The sequence below is a fragment of the Microcaecilia unicolor genome, chromosome 3 (genome assembly GCF_901765095.1).
Source record: "Microcaecilia unicolor chromosome 3, aMicUni1.1, whole genome shotgun sequence".
In the NCBI taxonomy this organism is placed as follows: domain Eukaryota; kingdom Metazoa; phylum Chordata; class Amphibia; order Gymnophiona; family Siphonopidae; genus Microcaecilia; species Microcaecilia unicolor.
The window spans coordinates 511,315,779-511,334,239 of record NC_044033.1 but is presented as its reverse complement, the minus strand read 5'-3'; the positions used below and the strand labels follow the sequence as shown (position 1 = coordinate 511,334,239).

At 44.9% G+C, this 18,461-nt stretch overlaps 1 protein-coding gene across 1 annotated transcript in view; it reads left to right on the top strand.

Moving 5' to 3' along the window:
* LOC115467293 (cytochrome b5 reductase 4-like) overlaps positions 1-18,461 on the top strand; it is a 178,570-nt gene that overhangs the window by 88,590 nt on the left and 71,519 nt on the right. Inside the window, exon 9 of the mRNA XM_030199138.1 lies at positions 9,763-9,795. Within this exon, the coding sequence (XP_030054998.1) occupies positions 9,763-9,795 (33 nt within the window). The remainder of the gene's footprint in view (positions 1-9,762; positions 9,796-18,461) is intronic.

The window sequence follows — 18,461 nt, the reverse complement described above, 5'->3', positions numbered from 1 at the left end:
ACCAGTCATGCAAGTGGGTGATACGGCTGCACTCAACATCAAACAAACGATCCTGCAGAGCTTTCAGAGAAAGTCTCAAGTGGTTATTGTTCATGCTCCACATATTCCCTCAATTATTTATCATCCATCGATGTCCTTGAACATAATTTCCATTTTTCTTCATTCTTCTTTCACTTTTTTTGTCTTTGACCAGGTTAGATAAACGTTGAGGGGCCAGTTTTGAAAAGAAGTTATGGGTATTGCAGACGATGAACACGTAGCTCTTCCATCTATAGATTAAAAAAAAAAAATTATCCGGATAATATCAGGCTCCCAATAGCCTATAGAATTCCATAGAAGCTCAAAATTCTTTGTCACCAAACTCAGTCTTCTGGATTGCCATTGTTCTTAGCAAGTAGTCTTATTCGCTACACTCCCCTGAGGGCACTTTCTGAACGCAACTTAATCTTCTCACAGTGCCTTCATTTCATTATGTCTGTTTAGACATGATTAGCACAACTTGCTTTAGTGTGTCTGTTCCAATGTTATAGAACTGGAACCGGTGCTATTTAACATATTTATAAATGATATGGAAATCAGAACGAGTGAGTTGATTAAATTTGCAGTTGATACAAAACTATTCAAGGTTATTAAAACAGATGTGGAATTCATCCAGATTTTAAAGGAAGTAAAGTCTCTATATTTCCAGACATTGCACGATGGACACAACAGAGAAGAAAAAAAATTTTTGGATATGAGACAAGAGTCCCTCAATATAGGGGCGGTCTTCCAGCTACGATTCACATGCAAATGTATGTTGATATTCAAGGAGAAAAAATATATATTCTTCGAACCTGACCAATTGCGGTCCTTCCTTGATACGAAGAGGAACCAGGTTCCACCCCAAACCTTGAGTCCTGAAAAAATTTAAAATTTAGAAACTAATGCTTGTTTTCCTTTAATTACTTTGGTTATGCCAACTTCCTTTGGTTTTTCAATCCACCTTGATCTCCTTATATTATTCTAGTGGACTATAAAATCCATTTTCAATATAAGATTGATGTATAGATTATTTCCTTTTAATTCTGTTGTTTGAATTGGATGTATCTGTTCAAAGAGGTTTATCTTTGTTTAATTTGAAATTAATAAAGAAATGTTAAATAAAACAGATGTGGACTGTGAAATATTGCAGGAAGACCTTAGGAAATTGGAAGACGGGGCAGCCAAATGGCAGGTGAAGTTTCATGTGGACAAATGTAAGGTGATTCACATTGGAAAGAATAATCCAAATCCTGGTTACCTGATGGTCCACCTTGGGGGTCAGCACTCAAGAAAAAGATCTAGGTGTCGTCGTAGATAAGGATTTATCGAGTCGCCTATATTTGGAGGGCCTAAATCTTCATAGCATTGCTCCCTCGGATAGAGAGGTCTTGAGTGCGCCTATTCATCCCAACGAGGTGTACGGGGCAATCAGTGGTAGTCCATTGGGTAAGGCCCCGGGTCCAGATGGGCTTCAAGCTGAGTTTTATAAATTGTTGGGGGAAGCAATTGTTGAGCCTTTAACAAAAGTTTTTAATACTTCAAGGGTAAATGAGGGCTCATTGCCAAATTATCTGAATGTAGCGTAGGTCGTGGTCCTGCCCAAGCTGTGTTGGGACCCAACTTTACCTGCATCGTACCGACCGATTTCCCTTCTGAATTATGAAGTGAAGCTTTTTGCCAAAATCTTGGTTAATAGACTGAGTCGGGTGCTGCCTCCTCTTATCCATGACTCACAAGTGGGGTTTGTTAAGAACCGTTCTATAACTAAAAATCTTAGCATGGAGTAATAATTGGGTTTGTGTCAGGTACTTGTGACCTGGCTTGGCCACTGTTTGGAAACGGGATACTGGGCTAGATGGACTATTGGTCAGACCCAGTATGGCTGCTCTTATGTCTTCCATTTTATCTTAGGTCGGAGAGATCATTTGATAATTTTAAATCTCTTCTTAAAACGTATTATTTTTCACTTGTTTTACCTGTCTGATCCATTTCCCTGAAGCAGTGTTTTAGCTTTTCCTCTTTTTGATGTTTTAAAGCTCCCCTTCCTTTTGTTCAGTCCTCCCATTTTTTTTTCTATTATAATCTCTCCTAACACAATACTTTCTTCCTGTTGCTTTGTTTTAGTTTTGTTTTTATGTGATTGGTGTGTTTTAAATGGTACAATTTCCCTTCCCTCCTTTTTAAAAAAAAATGCCTTTGTAAACCGCTAAGACCTTCTGCATAGGCGGTATATCAAATAAAGTAAACAGGAACAACACGGACATGATACAGATAAGGAGATTGGTGGAGGTGGCACTGGAAAGTATTTAGCAGCGGTATTCAGCTGCTGTGTGGAATAGATTGGTTCATTTTGCTGAGGTCCGCAGTAGGAGTCTGAGCAACTGCAGTGTGCTATGATGCGCTTTTTCCCCGCTTCTAAGGCGGACCCAGTACAGCAGCGACCTGGAGGAGGGAGGAAGAATCAGAAGTGAGACAGAAGTATACCCTTAATCTATAAAGCTCTAAATTAATATGCTTTTGTAATCAGAATAAGGCCATACGGTCTTTAGATGTTTTGTTCCTCCTCATTGCAGATTTGACTATCAAAGAAACATGAGACAATTGTTGCTTGCCTTGTCCTAAAACGTCCTACACTCAATATTTATTATCTGAATTTCGTTTAGTTGATCTAACTGAATTAGGAGTTGACCAAATGGATATGTACAGGTCTTGGAAGTATTTCATCTATAGGGAGCCGCAGTACTCTCCTTATGAAGGTCATATAATGGACATATAATAACCCTTCCTCTCTACGATTCCCTAATGTGTCTGTACACACGAACCTTATTCTACCACAACATTAATGTATTTGTTCATACTGGAATTGGCAAACGACTTTACGGTACTACCGTGTTTCCCCGAAAATAAGACACTGTCTTATATTAATTTTTGCCCCCCAAAATGCGCTAGGTCTTATTTTCAGGGGCTGTCTTATTTTTCAGGGAAATATCGGAGTTGGCCCGCCTGCCCTCTGTCGCTCCCGGAACTAACCTTAAACGCCTCCTTTCACCTTCGCAGCAAGCAGCAGCAGGGCAGGCCACTCCTTCCTTCCGTGTCCCGCCCTCGCCTGACATAACGTCCGCGAGGGCGGGGCACAGAAGGAAGGAGAGGTCTGCCCTGCTGCTGCTTGCTGTGAAGGTGAAAGGAGGCGTTCAAGGTTAGTTCCGGGAGCGACGGAGGGTGGGTGGAGGGGGGGGGGGGGCTGGCGACCTCGGGTTGGGGGGGTGCGGCCTGGGGGCGGCCTTGTCCAGCTCTCGGCGGCCCTGCTTTCAAAGAAAAATTTGCTAGGTCTTACTTTCGGGGGAGGCCTTATATCTACCAATTCAGGAAAACCTCTACTAGGTCTTATTTTCGGGGGATGTCTTACTTTCGGGGAAACAGGGTATGTAAGCCACATTGAGCCTGCAAATAGGTGGGGAAATGTGGGATACAAATGTAACAAATAAATAAATTTTGCTTGGACCTTTAAAAAAATAAGAACTATCAGTGAGAAACTTAATTGAAAATATGTGGGAGTTTTTGCTTAATTAAATCAGTAAGTTGAGTCAGTTTAATTTTAATCAAATTGTATTAAATGAATCTAACCTGCTCTACACCTCTTTAGTTTTCCTTAATTAGTTTTTATTTTGATGGTTAGATAATTTTTTCTTTGTCATCAGCTGAGCCATCCTGTAGGAGTTCTCTGCATTGCAACTGTGCCAGACATTCTTAAATCTATACATTTGTTAATTAAATAAAATGTTGCTGATGCATTTTAGCTTCAGCACCAAACAAGTGATATATTATGGTTTAACATCTGTTTCATAAAAATTCTGTTGCTTCTATAAACAGTTGCATATACCTCTCTCAAATCAAGCCGATGAAATATTCAGCTATCCATTTTGCATTCAAGCTTTGATGCTTGTATTAATGCTTAATCCAGGCTTGAAGAAAGTTAACGGACCTCACTGAAACCACAATGCGCCGATATTGGCCGCAGTTTCACCCACAGATGCTTCTTCAGGGCCATATGCATTCTGAACCAATTCTGCATGTTTGTCCGTGGGTACTAAGTTTTTTTCAAACCTGAGACTGAGAATACATGAACTAGGTAATTCTGTTATTGCTCTGTATGAATAATATTTTTTTTAACAAATTATTAAATTTATGGAGCTTTTGTTGCAATTTGGAATTTTCTCATTATGTTCATTAAAGACTTTCTCAACCACACTTTACCATCAATAAATATTAAGGCAATAAGTATAATAGTAGTAGAGTCTGGAGGAAGTGGAGCTATGAGAGGGAAGCGGAGAGTTCAGACAGAGCAGACAGTGACTGCAGCAGCCCAGGAGTAGGACCTGCTTGACATCATCCATGCGGTCTTGGCTAGAAGGACCTTAAAAGCAGCTGTGTACCCTTTGGAGCCCAGAACTCAGCCAGGAAAAAGTTAGCTGAGTAAGAGGGGCATAATCGAACGGGGGCGCCCATCTCTAAGGACAGCCCCATAAAGGGGTGTCCCCGACCCTATTGTCGAAACAAGATGGGCGTCCATCCTTCGTTTCGATAATACGGTCGGGGACGGCCAAATCTCAACATTTGGGTCGACCTTAGAGATGGCCGCCCTTGGTTTTCGCCGATAATGGAAACTAAGGACGGCCATCTCAAAAACGGCCAAATCCAAGCCATTTGGTCGTGGGAGGAGCCGGCATTTGTAATGCACTGGTCCCCCTCACATGCCAGGACACCAACCGGGCACCCTAGGGGGCACTGCAGTAAACTTCAGAAATTGCTCCCAGGTGCATAGCTCCCTAACCTTGGGTGCTGAGCCCCCCAACCCCCCCCCCCCCCCAGGTCCACCTGCCTGAAGTACACTGCACCCACTACAACTGCTCCAGGGACCCGTATACTGCTGCGATGGACCTGAGTATGGCATTTGAGGCTGGCAAAAAAGTATTTTTAACCTGTTTTTTATGGCGGGAGGGCGTTAGTGACCACTGGGGGGGGGGGGAGTAAGGGGAGTTCATCCCCGCCCGATTCCCTCCGGTGGTCATCTGCTGAGTTGGGGCATCTTTTCATGGCTTGGTCACGAAAAAAAATGGCCCAAGTAAAGTCGGCCAAGTGCTCGTCAGGGACGCCCTTCTTTTTTCCATTATTGGCCAAGGACGGCCATCTCCGAATCATGCCCCAGTCCCGCCTTCGCTACCCTGCCGACACTCCCCCGTGAACTTTGGTCGTCCCCGCGAGGGTGTCTAAAAATCGGCTTTCCATTATGCTGATTTGGGCGGCCTTGCGAGAAGGGCGCCCTTCTCTTTCGAAAATGAGATTCTTACAGATGGGTGATGTCATCCAACAGAGCCCATGTGGAAAAGCACCCCAGCTCATTTTTTTGGAAACTTTTTTTGAAAATGTGGTGCCATGCACGTACATGTCTTTTCACCTGCTGCTGTTGTATGAGACCTGGCCAGTCTTGGGTTTTTTTTCCACAGAGCAGTACGGATGTGCATCATAGCTCTCCTTTATCTTGTGTTGTGATTAGCTGGTGAAGTATTTTTTCCCTCAGAATTTGCTGTTGTAAGTCCTGCCACTGCTGCATGTGGCATCATTCCCTGGTTCTTTACCCTTAGAGTTTTCAGCAGTTCTTTTTTTTCCCCCACTACTACCACCGATCACTTCTATAGCGCTACTAAATGTATGCAGCACTGTACACATATGCAGGTACTTTCTTTGTCCCGCTACCAGCTGGATAATTGTTTCACAATCAAATCATTTGATTTCACTGCGACTGTTTTCCCGACTGTGCCCCAGCAGGAAGCTCCCATTAGTTTTCAGAAGTGTATCCAGTGCAACAAGACCCTTGTCCTTTACAGACATCCATAACTGGTGCCTGCGGTGCCTGGGACCCGATCATGATGCCCGCTAAGTGTCCTTCAAGCAGTGGCGTAGCAAGGGCGGGGCGGTGGGGGCGGTCCGCCCCGGCTGCACGCTGCTGGAGGGTGCAGAGAGCAGCCACGCGCCTGTCGGCTCCGCTGGTTCCCTGCTCCCTCTGCCCCGGAACAGGTTACTTCCTGTTCCGGGGCAGAGGGCGCAGGGAGCCAGCGGAGCCGACAGGCACGTGGCTGCTCTCTGCACCCTCCAGCAGCCAAGAATGCACCGGGGGGGGGGGGGGGTATTGATGCGCCGGGGAGGGGGGGTGTCATGCTGCACCCTGGGGGGGACGAATGCTGCTGTACCGGGGGGGGGGGGGGGGGCGCAGCAGCAAGCCGACCTAGGTTCGCCACTGCCTTGAAGACTTGGACTCTGTGAATAATTTATCAGTATGGGCAAGCATAAGAATAAAAGCAAGATGCTGTGGCATCTTCCCCTGCAATCCATGGATAAACATGTCAATATTGCCAACAGCTCCCAAATTGAGCCCCCCTTTAATTTTTGAGTCTCTCTTAACCTAGGATGTCGTCTTACCCCATCCTTGTACTTGACTTTCCATGTTTGGGTCCAGTAGCAGATTTGGCTTTGGAGACTCCTCTTTGGACCCCTAGTTCCTATTTCTGAATCAATTTCATGTCCTGCTGTATCGGAGTTGGAGGGAGCAGAGTAATATATTTCTCATGACATTTCTTTGGCAGGTATTTGGAGGTCCATGACTAGAGTTGAGTCTGTGTGAAGAATTTGGTACTGTAATTGTATGATTTTCTGAAAACCAACTTCTTTGAAATTTCAGGACATGGACTCCTTATTCATAAACACTTTGAGAGCTTGAAGTCAGTACTTCTTTTAAGGATGGTTTGCCCTTGCATAGCAAATGTGAAGCACTGGAAAACTCATATACGTCAAGGAATCTTCAAATAATGAATTTTCCTTCTATGCATTTGCTTTCTCCTGAGATTTTGCTTGCAGATATTTAAAGGAAATGTTTCCACCCAATACCGAATTGGTCTTTTTTGAATTAATATTTACCTTCAAGGAAAATTAACCAAGTATATGATTTGATGGAATCAAATGTGGAATTTGATCCATCAGAATTTTTAGAAACTATCAGGATAGTCACCCATTGTGCTACCGTGTTAGGGGTATGTTTACTAAGCGGCATTAAACAGCTAGCACGGGTCTTACCACCCATTTAACTTTAGTTCAAGTCTGTGTTAAATGCATTCAGACTGCCCAGAACACCGCGGCGAGACTGATCTTCGGAAAATCTAAATTCGAATCTGCCAAGCCCCTTCGTGAAAAATTGCATTGGCTTCCCGTTAGAGAACGAGTTGCCTTCAAGGTTTGCACCTTGATTCACAGGATCATTTATGGTGAAGTTCCCGAATACATGCTTGATCTGGTTGACTTACCACCTAGAAACAGATCCAGTTACTCCCGATCTTACTTATACTTAAATCTTTTTATTATAGTAATTATTATGCCATTCAAAAAATGAACATAAAATCAGAAATCTCTGAAAAATTATAAAGTTTAACAGAAATACAATAATTGAAACTTTTAAATACGTATTTTCCACAATACTTGATCCAAGAGTCAGGAAAAAATTTTAAAGCAAAAAATAAGAAGAGATACAACTAAATCAGTTATCCTACAGCGGAGGTGATATCTAGAATTACAATCAGACAGCTGCATTAATCTGATTAGCTACTACAGGGGGATTTCTCATACTTTCTTTACCAATTACAAATTCTTGAAGTTTCTTGGGATCTGTGAAGAGAAAATTATTAGATTCATAAGACAATAAGCATTTGCATGGAAACTTAATGAAGAAGGTTGCCCCTAGGGCTAGGACTCTCGGCTTAAAGGCCAAGAGTTCCTTCCTTCTCAACTGAGTCTCTCTAGACAAATCAGGGAAAATATTTATCTTCGCCCCCATGAAAACTTCATTCATATGACGAAAATATAAACGTAATACATTAATTTTGTCCATTTCAAAAGCGAAGGAAACTAACAAGGTAGCACGTTCTGATTCCACAGATGTTTCTAGAAATTCAGTAAGATTTAAAGATTCTCTAGGTGGTTGTTCAGATACACTCAGTTTTCTTTTTAAATAATAAGTTTTTTTGTGACTGGTGGATAATTGTCATTTGTGAAACCCAGAACTTCTGAAAGATATTTCTTAAGTAATTCCAAAATGCTGATACTGGAAAATTCAGAAACCTCAGATTATTTCTCTTAAGTTGATTTGCCAACGATTCCATTTTCCTAGCAGAAACATTTTTCTCTTTAATCAAAGATGTTATGACCTCTTTAAAAGAGTTCAGTTCTTTCTCAATTTTTTCTAGATTATTTTTTTGACCTTCGACTTTAGTGGACAATTGCAGGAGATTGTTTTTAAGTTCCACCATCTCTCCTTATAGAGAGTCTGAAATTTTCTTTAAAGATGAGTTAAGCCCCTTGATCTCCTCCCAGAGAGTGTCCAATGTGACTGTTTAAGGGTCTTACCGGGTCGCAAATACCTCCCGAAGCGCTTTCTTTAATCTGGACAGGCTTGCTTAAGTAATTTACTAAAGTGAGAACTTGCACTTAATGCACTTTAACGCAGGAAATTTAACACCCACCTAGTGTTAGGCAAAAATTATTTGCAGGGTTGGCATTATGATTCAGTAGGAATTACTAGGCACCTGTTTAGAAGATGGAGCCCACGCCTCTCTTGCAACCTTTAAATAATGGTACATGAAATAGCAATTGTGAGAAAAGCCTTGGCAGTGCCGAGACCTTTCTCACAATTATTTCATGTAACATTTTTTTTAATTTGTAGAGACTGTTTATTAAATAAACACAGGTTATACAATAATTGAAACATACAATATGGAAAAATAACCTGCAGCAATCTGTACAGCTCAATAGAAATAATGAGAATGTAACCAGCCTCCATATTTTATTAACACATTTTTTTAACCCACAAATTTCCCCCCCTGGCCCCACCTCCCTTCTCCAAACAATAACACCCCCCATGTAACATTATTTAAGATTCTCTTTGTGTTGAGTACATGCTAATGGTTTGAAAACCCCTGCATGATAAGCGTTTTTGGGATATTTAATTGATTCATGCCTTTCTTGGGCCAGCTGGGGCATGCTCTGGAGAGTTGCAGCTATCACTCACTGCTGACACCTAGTGGCGTTCCTAGCCTCGATGACACCCGGGGCGGATCGCTGATGCGCCCCCCCCCCCCCCGGGTGCAGCGCATCCCCCCCCATGAAATGATACCCCCCCCGGTGGACGCCGCTGGAGGGGGGGTGCCGCGGCGCGCGCCTGTGGGCTCCGAGTTCGCTACACTAACTCCGCTGGTTCGCTGCAGCTCCCTCTGCCCCGGAACAGGAAGTAACCTGTTCCGGGGCGGAGGGAACTGCAGCGAAGTTAGCGTAGTGAACTCGGAGCCTACAGGTGCGCGCCGCGGCACCCCCCAGCGGCGTGCACCTGGGGCAGACCGCCCCCACCGCCCCCCCTTTGGTACGCCACTGGTTCATGCTGCAGTGAAAGGTTGAATTGTGAAGATGAAAATAAAATTGTGTAAAATATGCAGGTAGTTTTGAAGGTAAGCTCCATGGTGACATAGTCCAGTAGAGGCCAATTCTGATTGAGCTAGTGCCCAGAGGAGCGGCCCCCCCTCCCCTAAAAATGTGTTCTTTGCTTTCACTCTATTACCCTGTACACGAAGTAGAAAATCATGAAAATAAAGTCTAAAATGTTGTTTCAAAATCCAGTAATACCAGTTTGGTGTCATTTTTTAGAGTTGAGCCATGCAGTTAAAGAAGAGATTGCTGGTAAGTAAACTTTGGAGATCATCAATTTTTATTTAACGCTGTATATATCTTTCTAAAAAGTGTTGGCCAGCAATAAAGGTGTCTGTCACAGGCTCAGGTAACAATCTGTGCAAGACAACATAGCCAAGAAAAGGTAGCAGAATTCCACCAGCTGAGAATCCTGAAAATCTCTTTGGAGTACAGTAAGTAGCCTAAAGGTTAGTGCAGCCTCATGAGAACCTGGAGAACACACACACACAGCCTCTCAGCCCCTCGTTCCCCATTCCCACCTGTGCACTCTCCATATCTTCCAGCTTCTTTTCCCTCTGCAGCTGGTGCTCCCATTCTGCCTGCTTTTCTTCCTCTCTGCCCTTACAGCCCATGTTCCCTTTTCCAAGTTTTTCATAGGCTGTTTGTTTCTCTCCACGCCCAGCCTTTTTCCCCCTTACTTATCCTTTCTTCCCTTTTCAGCCCTTCACAGCAGTAGTATCGTTTCCCCGGTGTTTCTCTGACTTTTTCAGCTTAACTGTTTAACATTTTACTTTTGGCAACACATGTAAAACTGATTTCTCTTTCTCCTTTCTACAGTGTCTGTCTGCAACGCTTCCCCTCCCCATTGGCAGTGCAGGCAGGAAATGTCTTTATCCTAGTCTACAGAAGCTTCTTCCTCTCCCTCCAGCCCATAGTCTGCAGCAGCTCCCTTCTTTCTCTACAGCCTATTGATCAGAGCCAGTAGGCTACAGGGGGAAGCAGGAGCAGTAGCTAGGATACAGACACTTTCCTTCCAGCCTTTTCCTGCAGTATGGAATTTTGTTTGACAAGTTGTTTTTTTTTTAATATAAATTCATAATATCAAAGAATCTTTCAAGCTGTATTTGAGCATTTCACCATATCTCAAGATGGAAAACAGATGAAGACAAATGCCGTGATGCCAAGATCAGCACAACATTCAGACAGTGATAAAAATGCTCCTACAAGAGCTTCTAGTCTAATCTAGCCAGCGATGGTCATACTGCCTCCTATATATATATATATATTATATATATATATATATATTTTTTAATTACATTTGTACCCCGCGCTTTCCCAATCATGGCAGGCTCAATGCGGCTTACATGGGGCAATGGAGGGTTAAGTGACTTGCCCAGAGTCACAAGGAGCTGCCTGTGCCTGAAGTGGGAATCGAACTCAGTTCCCCAGGACCAAAGTCCACCACCCTAACCACTAGGCCACTCCTCCACCGTTGCTACTCTTTGAGATTCTACATGGAATGTTGCTATTCCACTAGCAACATTCCATGTAGAAGTCGGCCCTTGCAGATCACCAATGTGGCTGCGCAGGCTTCTGACGTCCTGCACATAAGTCAGACTCACAGAAACAGAAGCCTGCGCAGCCTTCTACATGGAATGTTGCTAGTGGAATAGCAACATTCCATGTAGAATCTCCAATAGTATCTATTTTATTTTTGTTACATTTGTACCCTGCGCTTTCCCGCTCATGGCAGGCTCAATGTGGCTTACATTTGGCAATGGAGGGTTAAGTGACTTGCCCAGAGTCACAAGGAGCTGCCTGTGCCTGAAATGGGAATCGAACTCAGTTCCTCAGTTCCCCAGGACCAAAGTCCACCACCCTAAACACTAGGCCACTCCCCCACTTATCATTTCTATAGCGCTACAAGGCATATGCGGCGCTGTACACCATACACAGAAGACAGTCCCTGCTCAAAGAGCTTACAATGTAGATAAGACAGGTAAACAGACAGAACAATTAAGGGTAAGGGAATAAAGAGGTGAGGATAAAGGACAAGGTAAGTGAGTTAGGAGTCAAAAGCAGTGTAATGGTTTGCAAGCGGAGATAACACACAATGTATTTTACAGTTCTTAAAAATCTACTCAGTACGTTCAAGATGGGAAAAAGGTGTTTTACAAAGAATGAACATTACTTTAAAGTACGTTCCCAGGTTATGCATGTCTTCTCGTATAAAGTATTTACTGACAATTTGTTTTAGCATATTGTCTGCCTAGCTTTTGAAGGTGAAGTATCATCTGACAGTTTTTGTGTATTGTGCTTTTTACTTTAATAGAAGTAGTCTGTAGTAAATAGCTGTTTCCCTGCTGGGCTACTTTTTTAAAGTACTCTCTGTGTACTACCTGGGTTCAGCGTACCTTTAAGCCCTCTTGGTGCCTTTTATCTATCTGTTGCCAGGATATAATCCAAGAAGTGCTCTCAGTTGTATGGGTATGGTTTGTTCCTTCTGCATTCTAAGAGCTGGTGCTCGTGTACCTCAGTAGCACTGTTTCCACAATCACAAGGTCACTGCTACCTTTGCTTAGCTTGGCTCTAATCGAAAACATTGTTTATGAGAGAATGGTGAAATATGAAACAGATCTTGCAACCACAAATAAAGCCAAGAATAGCTTCAGTACCGCATGACTTTGAATACGTGACCTTTTCTCTCTGTACCTTGAGATTCTAGTTTAAAAAAAAAAAAGAAGTTTTAATTAAATGTTATAATCTGCTCTTATGAAAAGCATTATGATTTAAGGCATAGTACAGCAATAAAACAACTCGTCCAGTATTCTGGTTTAACTAGCAGGAACTTTCTAAACATTTACAAAGGCTTCAGCATTCACCGCCCAAACTGACCCAGGCACTTTCTCCTCTTTCCTCCTCACCCTTGGCACAGGACCCCCACTCTCTCACTTCTCTCCCGGTCAGGCACATACTGTTTCTCTGTTTCCCCTTGTGCTCAAGTCAATCTCTCTCTGTGCACACTTTCACTTCCCTCCCCCAAGATAGTAACATAGTAGATGACAGCAGAAAAAGACCTGCACGGTCCATCCAGTCTGCCCAACAAGATAAACTCATATGTGCTACTTTTTGTGTATACCTTACCTTGATTTGTATCTGCCATTTTCAGGGCACAGACCGTCGAAGTCTACCCAGCACTATCCCCGCCTCCCAACCACCAGTCCTGCCTCCCACCACCGGCTGTGGCACAGACCGTATAAGTCTGCCCAGCACTATCCCCGCCTCCCAACCACCAGTCCTGCCTCCCACCACCGGCTCTGGCACAGACCGTATAAGTCTGCCCAGCACCATCCCCGTCTCTGGCTCTGCCACCCAATCTCGGCTAAGCTCCCAAGGATACATTCCTTCTGAACAGGATTCCTTTATGTTTATCCCACGCATGTTTGAATTCTGTTACCGTTTTCATCTCCACCACCTCCCGCGGGAGGGCATTCCAAGCATCCACTACTCTCTCCGTGAAAAAATACTTCCTGACATTCTTCTTGAGTCTGCCCCCCTTCAATCTCATTTCATGTCCTCTAGTTCTACCGCCTTCCCATCTCTGGAAAAGGTTCGTTTGTGGATTAATACCTTTCAAATATTTGAACGTCTGTATCATATCACCCCTGTTTCTCCTTTCCTCCAGGGTATACATGTTCAGGTCAGCAAGTCTCTCCTCATACGTCTTGTAACGCAAATCCCATACCATTCTCGTAGCTTTTCTTTGCTTGCTCTTCTTCTTTCCCTCTCTCTCCCTTCCCTTCTTGCTTAAGACAGGCTCTCCATTCCTTTTTCCACCTACTAAGCCATGTTAACATAGTAGATGATGGCAGGTAAAGAGCTTTACAGTCAATCCAGTCTGTCCAACAAGATAAACTCATAGCATAAGGCATGATGTGATACTACATATGCATACTTCATCTTGATTTGTCCTTGCCATTTTCAGGGCACAGACCGTAAAAGTCTGCCCGGCACTGGCCTTATTCTCCAACTACTGATGTTGTCATCGAAGCCCCACTCTAACCCATCCAAATCTGTCCAGCCACAATCAGGGCACAGACTGTAGAAGTCTGCCCAGCACTGGCTTTACTTGTTGCCATCTAATCGCCGCTAACTTGTTTGGTTTCATGCCTTCCATACAGGACTCCTTTGTGTTTATCCCACACATTTTTGAATTCCATTAATGTTTTCATCACCACCTTCCATGGGAGGGCATTCCAGGTACCTACCACCCTCTCCGTGGAAAAGTACTTCCTGATATTATTCCTGAATTGGCCCCCCTGCAACCTCAATTCATGTCTACCAATGCCTGTAGTATGGGAAACAAACTTCTAGATCGAGAGGCTACAATAATTGAAGCAGACTTAGATTTAGTGGTGGTTACGGAGACGTGGTTCACGGAGAACCATGACTCGGATATTGTTATACCTGGCTATAATCTATTCAGGAAGGACAGAGTAGGAAAAAAGGGTGGAGGTGTGGCATTATATGCTAAGATTGATATTGTAGTGACGGAACTGCAGGACATGTGGGGTATGGAAGAAACGCTGTGGGTTAAACTGGAAAGAGGGAAAGGAAAATGTATCTATATCGGAGTGATATACAGACCACCCTCACAGTCGGAGGAACTGGACAGGGACTTAATTGAAGACATCCGCAAGATAGCTAGGAAAGGGGAAGTACTACTGATAGGTGACTTCAATATGCCGGATGTTGATTGGGGTGTCTCTGATGCACTTCCTGTTTAGTAAGGCCGGATGGACGCGGCAGAGGGGAGCGGAGCTGCCTTTGTGAACGGCAGCACTGCACGACGAGCGAAAAAAAGAGCGGGGCGGAGCCTGGGGAGAAGCACAATTTTAGGGCAGGCACTGGCAGGCAACGTTGATCGCTGCCTCACGGACGGCCGTATCCGGAGCCGCGGGAGAAAAGGCAGCGGCAGCAATGAAGGATGTTGGATGGGCGGGCCTGGAAGACAGAACTAAAAAGTAAGTGCTGGACTTTGGGGGGGGGGGGGAGGGCTGGAGGGGAAGGGAGGGGATAGTTTTGCCAGTCGGACTTGTGGGAGGAAGGGGATTAGAGGGAACTGGGAAGAGAGAGAGCTGCTGGAGGTGGGAGGAAAAGGAGGAGGGGATCTGGATAGAAGGGAGAGAGCTGCTGAACATGGGAGGAAGAGGCGGAAGGGGATGGAGAGCTGCTGGACAAGGGAGGAAGAGGAAGAAGGGACTGAATGGATGGGAGGAGCTGCTGGACATGTGGGGTATGGAAGAAACGCTGTGGGTTAAATTGGAAAGAGGGAAAGGAAAATGTATCTATATCGGAGCAGCGGCATATCTGGACTCCGGCGGTAGGGGGGGCCAGAGCCAGAGGGAGGGGGCACATTTTAGCCCCCCCCCAACGACCCCCCCCCGCCATTGCCAGATTCCCCCCCACCAACGACTCTCCACCCTCCCCCCCCCCGCCGCCAGCCCTCCCCCACTGCCGTTGCTGACCTTTGCTGGCGCCAGCCGAGGTCCACTTGCCGCCTTTAAAGATATTTGTTCAGCTGGCGGGGGACCCCAACCCCCGCCAGCCGACCCGACATCTTTAAAGTTCTTCTTCGGCTTCCGTGGCTGTGCTATAGTGGATAGCTGTTCAATCCAGTTCGGCGTCTGACGTCCCAGTACGTTGTACGAGCAGGACAACGTGCTGGGATGTCAGACGCCGAACTGGATTGAACAGCTATCAACTACAGCACGGCCACGGAGGCTGAAGAAGAACTTTAAAGATGTCGGGTTGGGGTCCCCGCCAGCTGAAGAAATATCTTTAAAGGCGGCAAGCGGACCTCGGCTGGCGGGGGGTTGGGGTCCCCCGCCAGCAAAGGTAAACAACGGCAGCGGGGGAGGGTTGATGGCGGTAGAGGGGTCCAGGGCGAAATCTGCGGGGGCCCAGGCCCCTGTGGCCCCACGCAGATACGCCCCTGTATCGGAGTAATATACAGGTCACCCTCACGGAGGAAATGGACAAGGACTTAATTGAAGACATCCTCAAGATACGCTAGGAAAGGGGAAGTACTATTGATAGATTACTTCAATATGCCGGATGTTGATTGGGGTGTCCCTGCTGCAGGGTCGTCTAGAAGCAAAGAGATCTTAGATTCCCTACAGGAAGAATTGTTTCAGCAGTGGCTAATGGAACTAACGCGGGATGGAGCTATTCTGGACCTGGTGCTTGCAAATGAAGAGAATGTTTCTGACGTCAAGTTGGGAGACCATTTGGCATCTAGTGATCATCGAATGGTGTGGTTCAGTATTAAAACAGGGGAGAGGGCTCATTTGAGACTGAAGGTCCTGGATTTCAAAAGAACTAATTTCGCCGATATGGGGGAATTTCTCAAGAAACAGTTAGTAGTATGGGAACAGCTGAAGGATGTAGAACAGCAATGGACAAGACTGAAAGGAGCTATATTAAAGGCAAATGATCTTTATGTTAGAAAACTGCATAAAAGTAAGAGGAAAAGAAGGCCACTCTGGTACTTGAACGTAGTAGCTGAAAAGATAAGAGAAAAGAGGTTAGCCTTCACACGTTATAAGACGACACAGAAAGATGAAGGTAGGTGAGAATTCCTGGATAAGCGAAGAGAAGCTGGAAAAACTGTCAGGAAAGTGAAGCTGCAAATGGAAGAAAAGATAGCTAATACGGTAAAATTAGGGGATAAGACCTTTTTCAGATACGTAAGTGACAGGAGGAAGTGCCATAATAGCTTTGTGAGGCTCAAAGCTGAGGGAGAGAAATATGTGGAAGATAAGGATAAAGGCGAACTACTTAACAGTTATTTCTGCTCTGTGTTCACGGATGAAAGGCCGGGAGTAGGGCTGCAGAAAGCAAAGGCTAAACGGGATGGATATATGGTAGACCAAGACCAGTTTATGGAGGACTGTGTTCGTGAGGAACTAGCTCAACTAAAAGTAGAGCAATGGGGCCTGATGGGTTACACCCGAGGGTGCTCAAGGAAATTGGAGAGGTTCTGGCGGCTCTGCTGTCTGACCTTTTCAATGCTTCCTTAGAAATTGGAGTGGTCCCGGAGGACTGGAGAAGGGCGAGTGTGGTCCCTTTGCACAACAGTGAAAGTAAGGAGGAGGTTGGGAATTACAGACCTTTCAGTCTGACCTTGGTGGTGAGTAAGCTAATGGAAATGCTACTAAAGTGGAGGATTGTGAGATTTCTCGAACTGAATGGAATGCAGGACCTGAGGCAGCATGGCTTCACTAGTGGCAGGTTGTGTCAGACAAATCTGACTGACTTCTTCGACTGGGTGACCAAACAGTTGGGAGGGGCGCTTGATGTGGTATATTTGGATTTCAGCAAAGCCTTTGACATGGTTCCGCACAGGCGACTGATAAATAAATGGAGTGCCCACGGTATGGGACCTAGAGTAACTGATTGGGTTAAGAATTGGTTGAATGGAAGGAGACAGAGGGTAGCTTGCTCTGAAGAAAGAGATGTTGTCAGTGGAATGCCACAGGAATCGGTCCTTGGGCCGGCTATTTTTAACATCTTTGTGAGCGATATTGTGGAAGGGCTGTCCAGTAAGGTTTGTCTGTCTGCGGATGATACCAAACTCTGCAACAGGGTGGACACCCTGGAGGGTGTGAATGACAGAGGAAGGACCTAGCAAAGCTGGAGGAATGGACCGATATTTGGCAACTAAGATTTAATACTAAAAAATGCAGGGTCATGCACTTGGGTCGCAAGAATCCGAGGGAACGGTACAGTATAGGGGGTGAAGTGCTTCAGTGTACGAAGGAAGAGCGGGACTTGGAGGTGATTGTGGATGATGACCTAAAAGCTTCCAAACAGGTGGAAAAAGTGACCATCAAAATCCAGAGTGATGCTTGGGTGCATAAAAAGAGGGATGACCATCAGGAAAAAGGAGGTGATAATACCATTGTATAAGTCTCTGGTGAGGCCCCCTTTGGAGTACTGCGTGCAGTTGTGGAAATTGCACCTATGGAAAGATATAAACAGGATGGAGTCAGTCCAGAGGGCGGCTACAAAATTAGTAAGTAGTCTTGAGCACAAAAAATATAGGGACAGGCTTATGAACCTCAACATGTGTATGTTGGAAGAGAGGAGGGAGAAAGGAGATATGATAGAGACGTTTAAATATCTCAAGGGCATTAATGTACAGGAAGTGAGCCTTTTTCAACTGAAGGAAAGCTCTGGAATGAGGGGGCATATGATGAAGTTAAGAGGGAAGAGGTTTAGGAGTAATCTAAGAAAGTATTATTTCACAGAAAGGGTGGTGGAAGTGTGGAATGGCCTCTTGGTGGAGGTTGTGGAGTCGAGGACTGTTTCAGAATTTAAAAAGGCATGGGATAAGCATGTGGGATCGCTTAGGAAAAGGAAGAGTTAGGGGTTACAGAGGATGGGCCATATGGTCTTTATCTGCTGTCATGTTTCTATGTCCTCTACTTCTACCACCTTACGGTCTCTGGAAAAGGTTTGTATATTTGATTGTCTGTATTATATCATCCCCCCCCTCTCTCTCTCCTTTCCTCCAGGGATATACATATTCACTTCATCAAGTCTGTCCTCGTACATCTTGTGGCGCAAACCCCATACCATTTTTATTGGTTTCCTCTGAGCCACTTTATTATCTTTTTATGTCCTTTGCAAGATACTGCCTCCAAAACTGAGCACAGTACTCAAGTGGGACCTCACCAATGACTTGTACTTTGGCATCAACACCTCCTTTCTTGCTGGTTATACCCCTCTCTGTGCAGCCTAGCATTCTTCTGGCCATGGCCACCGCCTTGTCGCATTGTTTTGAGATCCTCGGACACCATCACCCCAAGGTCCCTCTCCTGGGCTGTGCTGATCAATCTCTCTCCTCCTGTCTGGTACCATCTCCTTTGGAT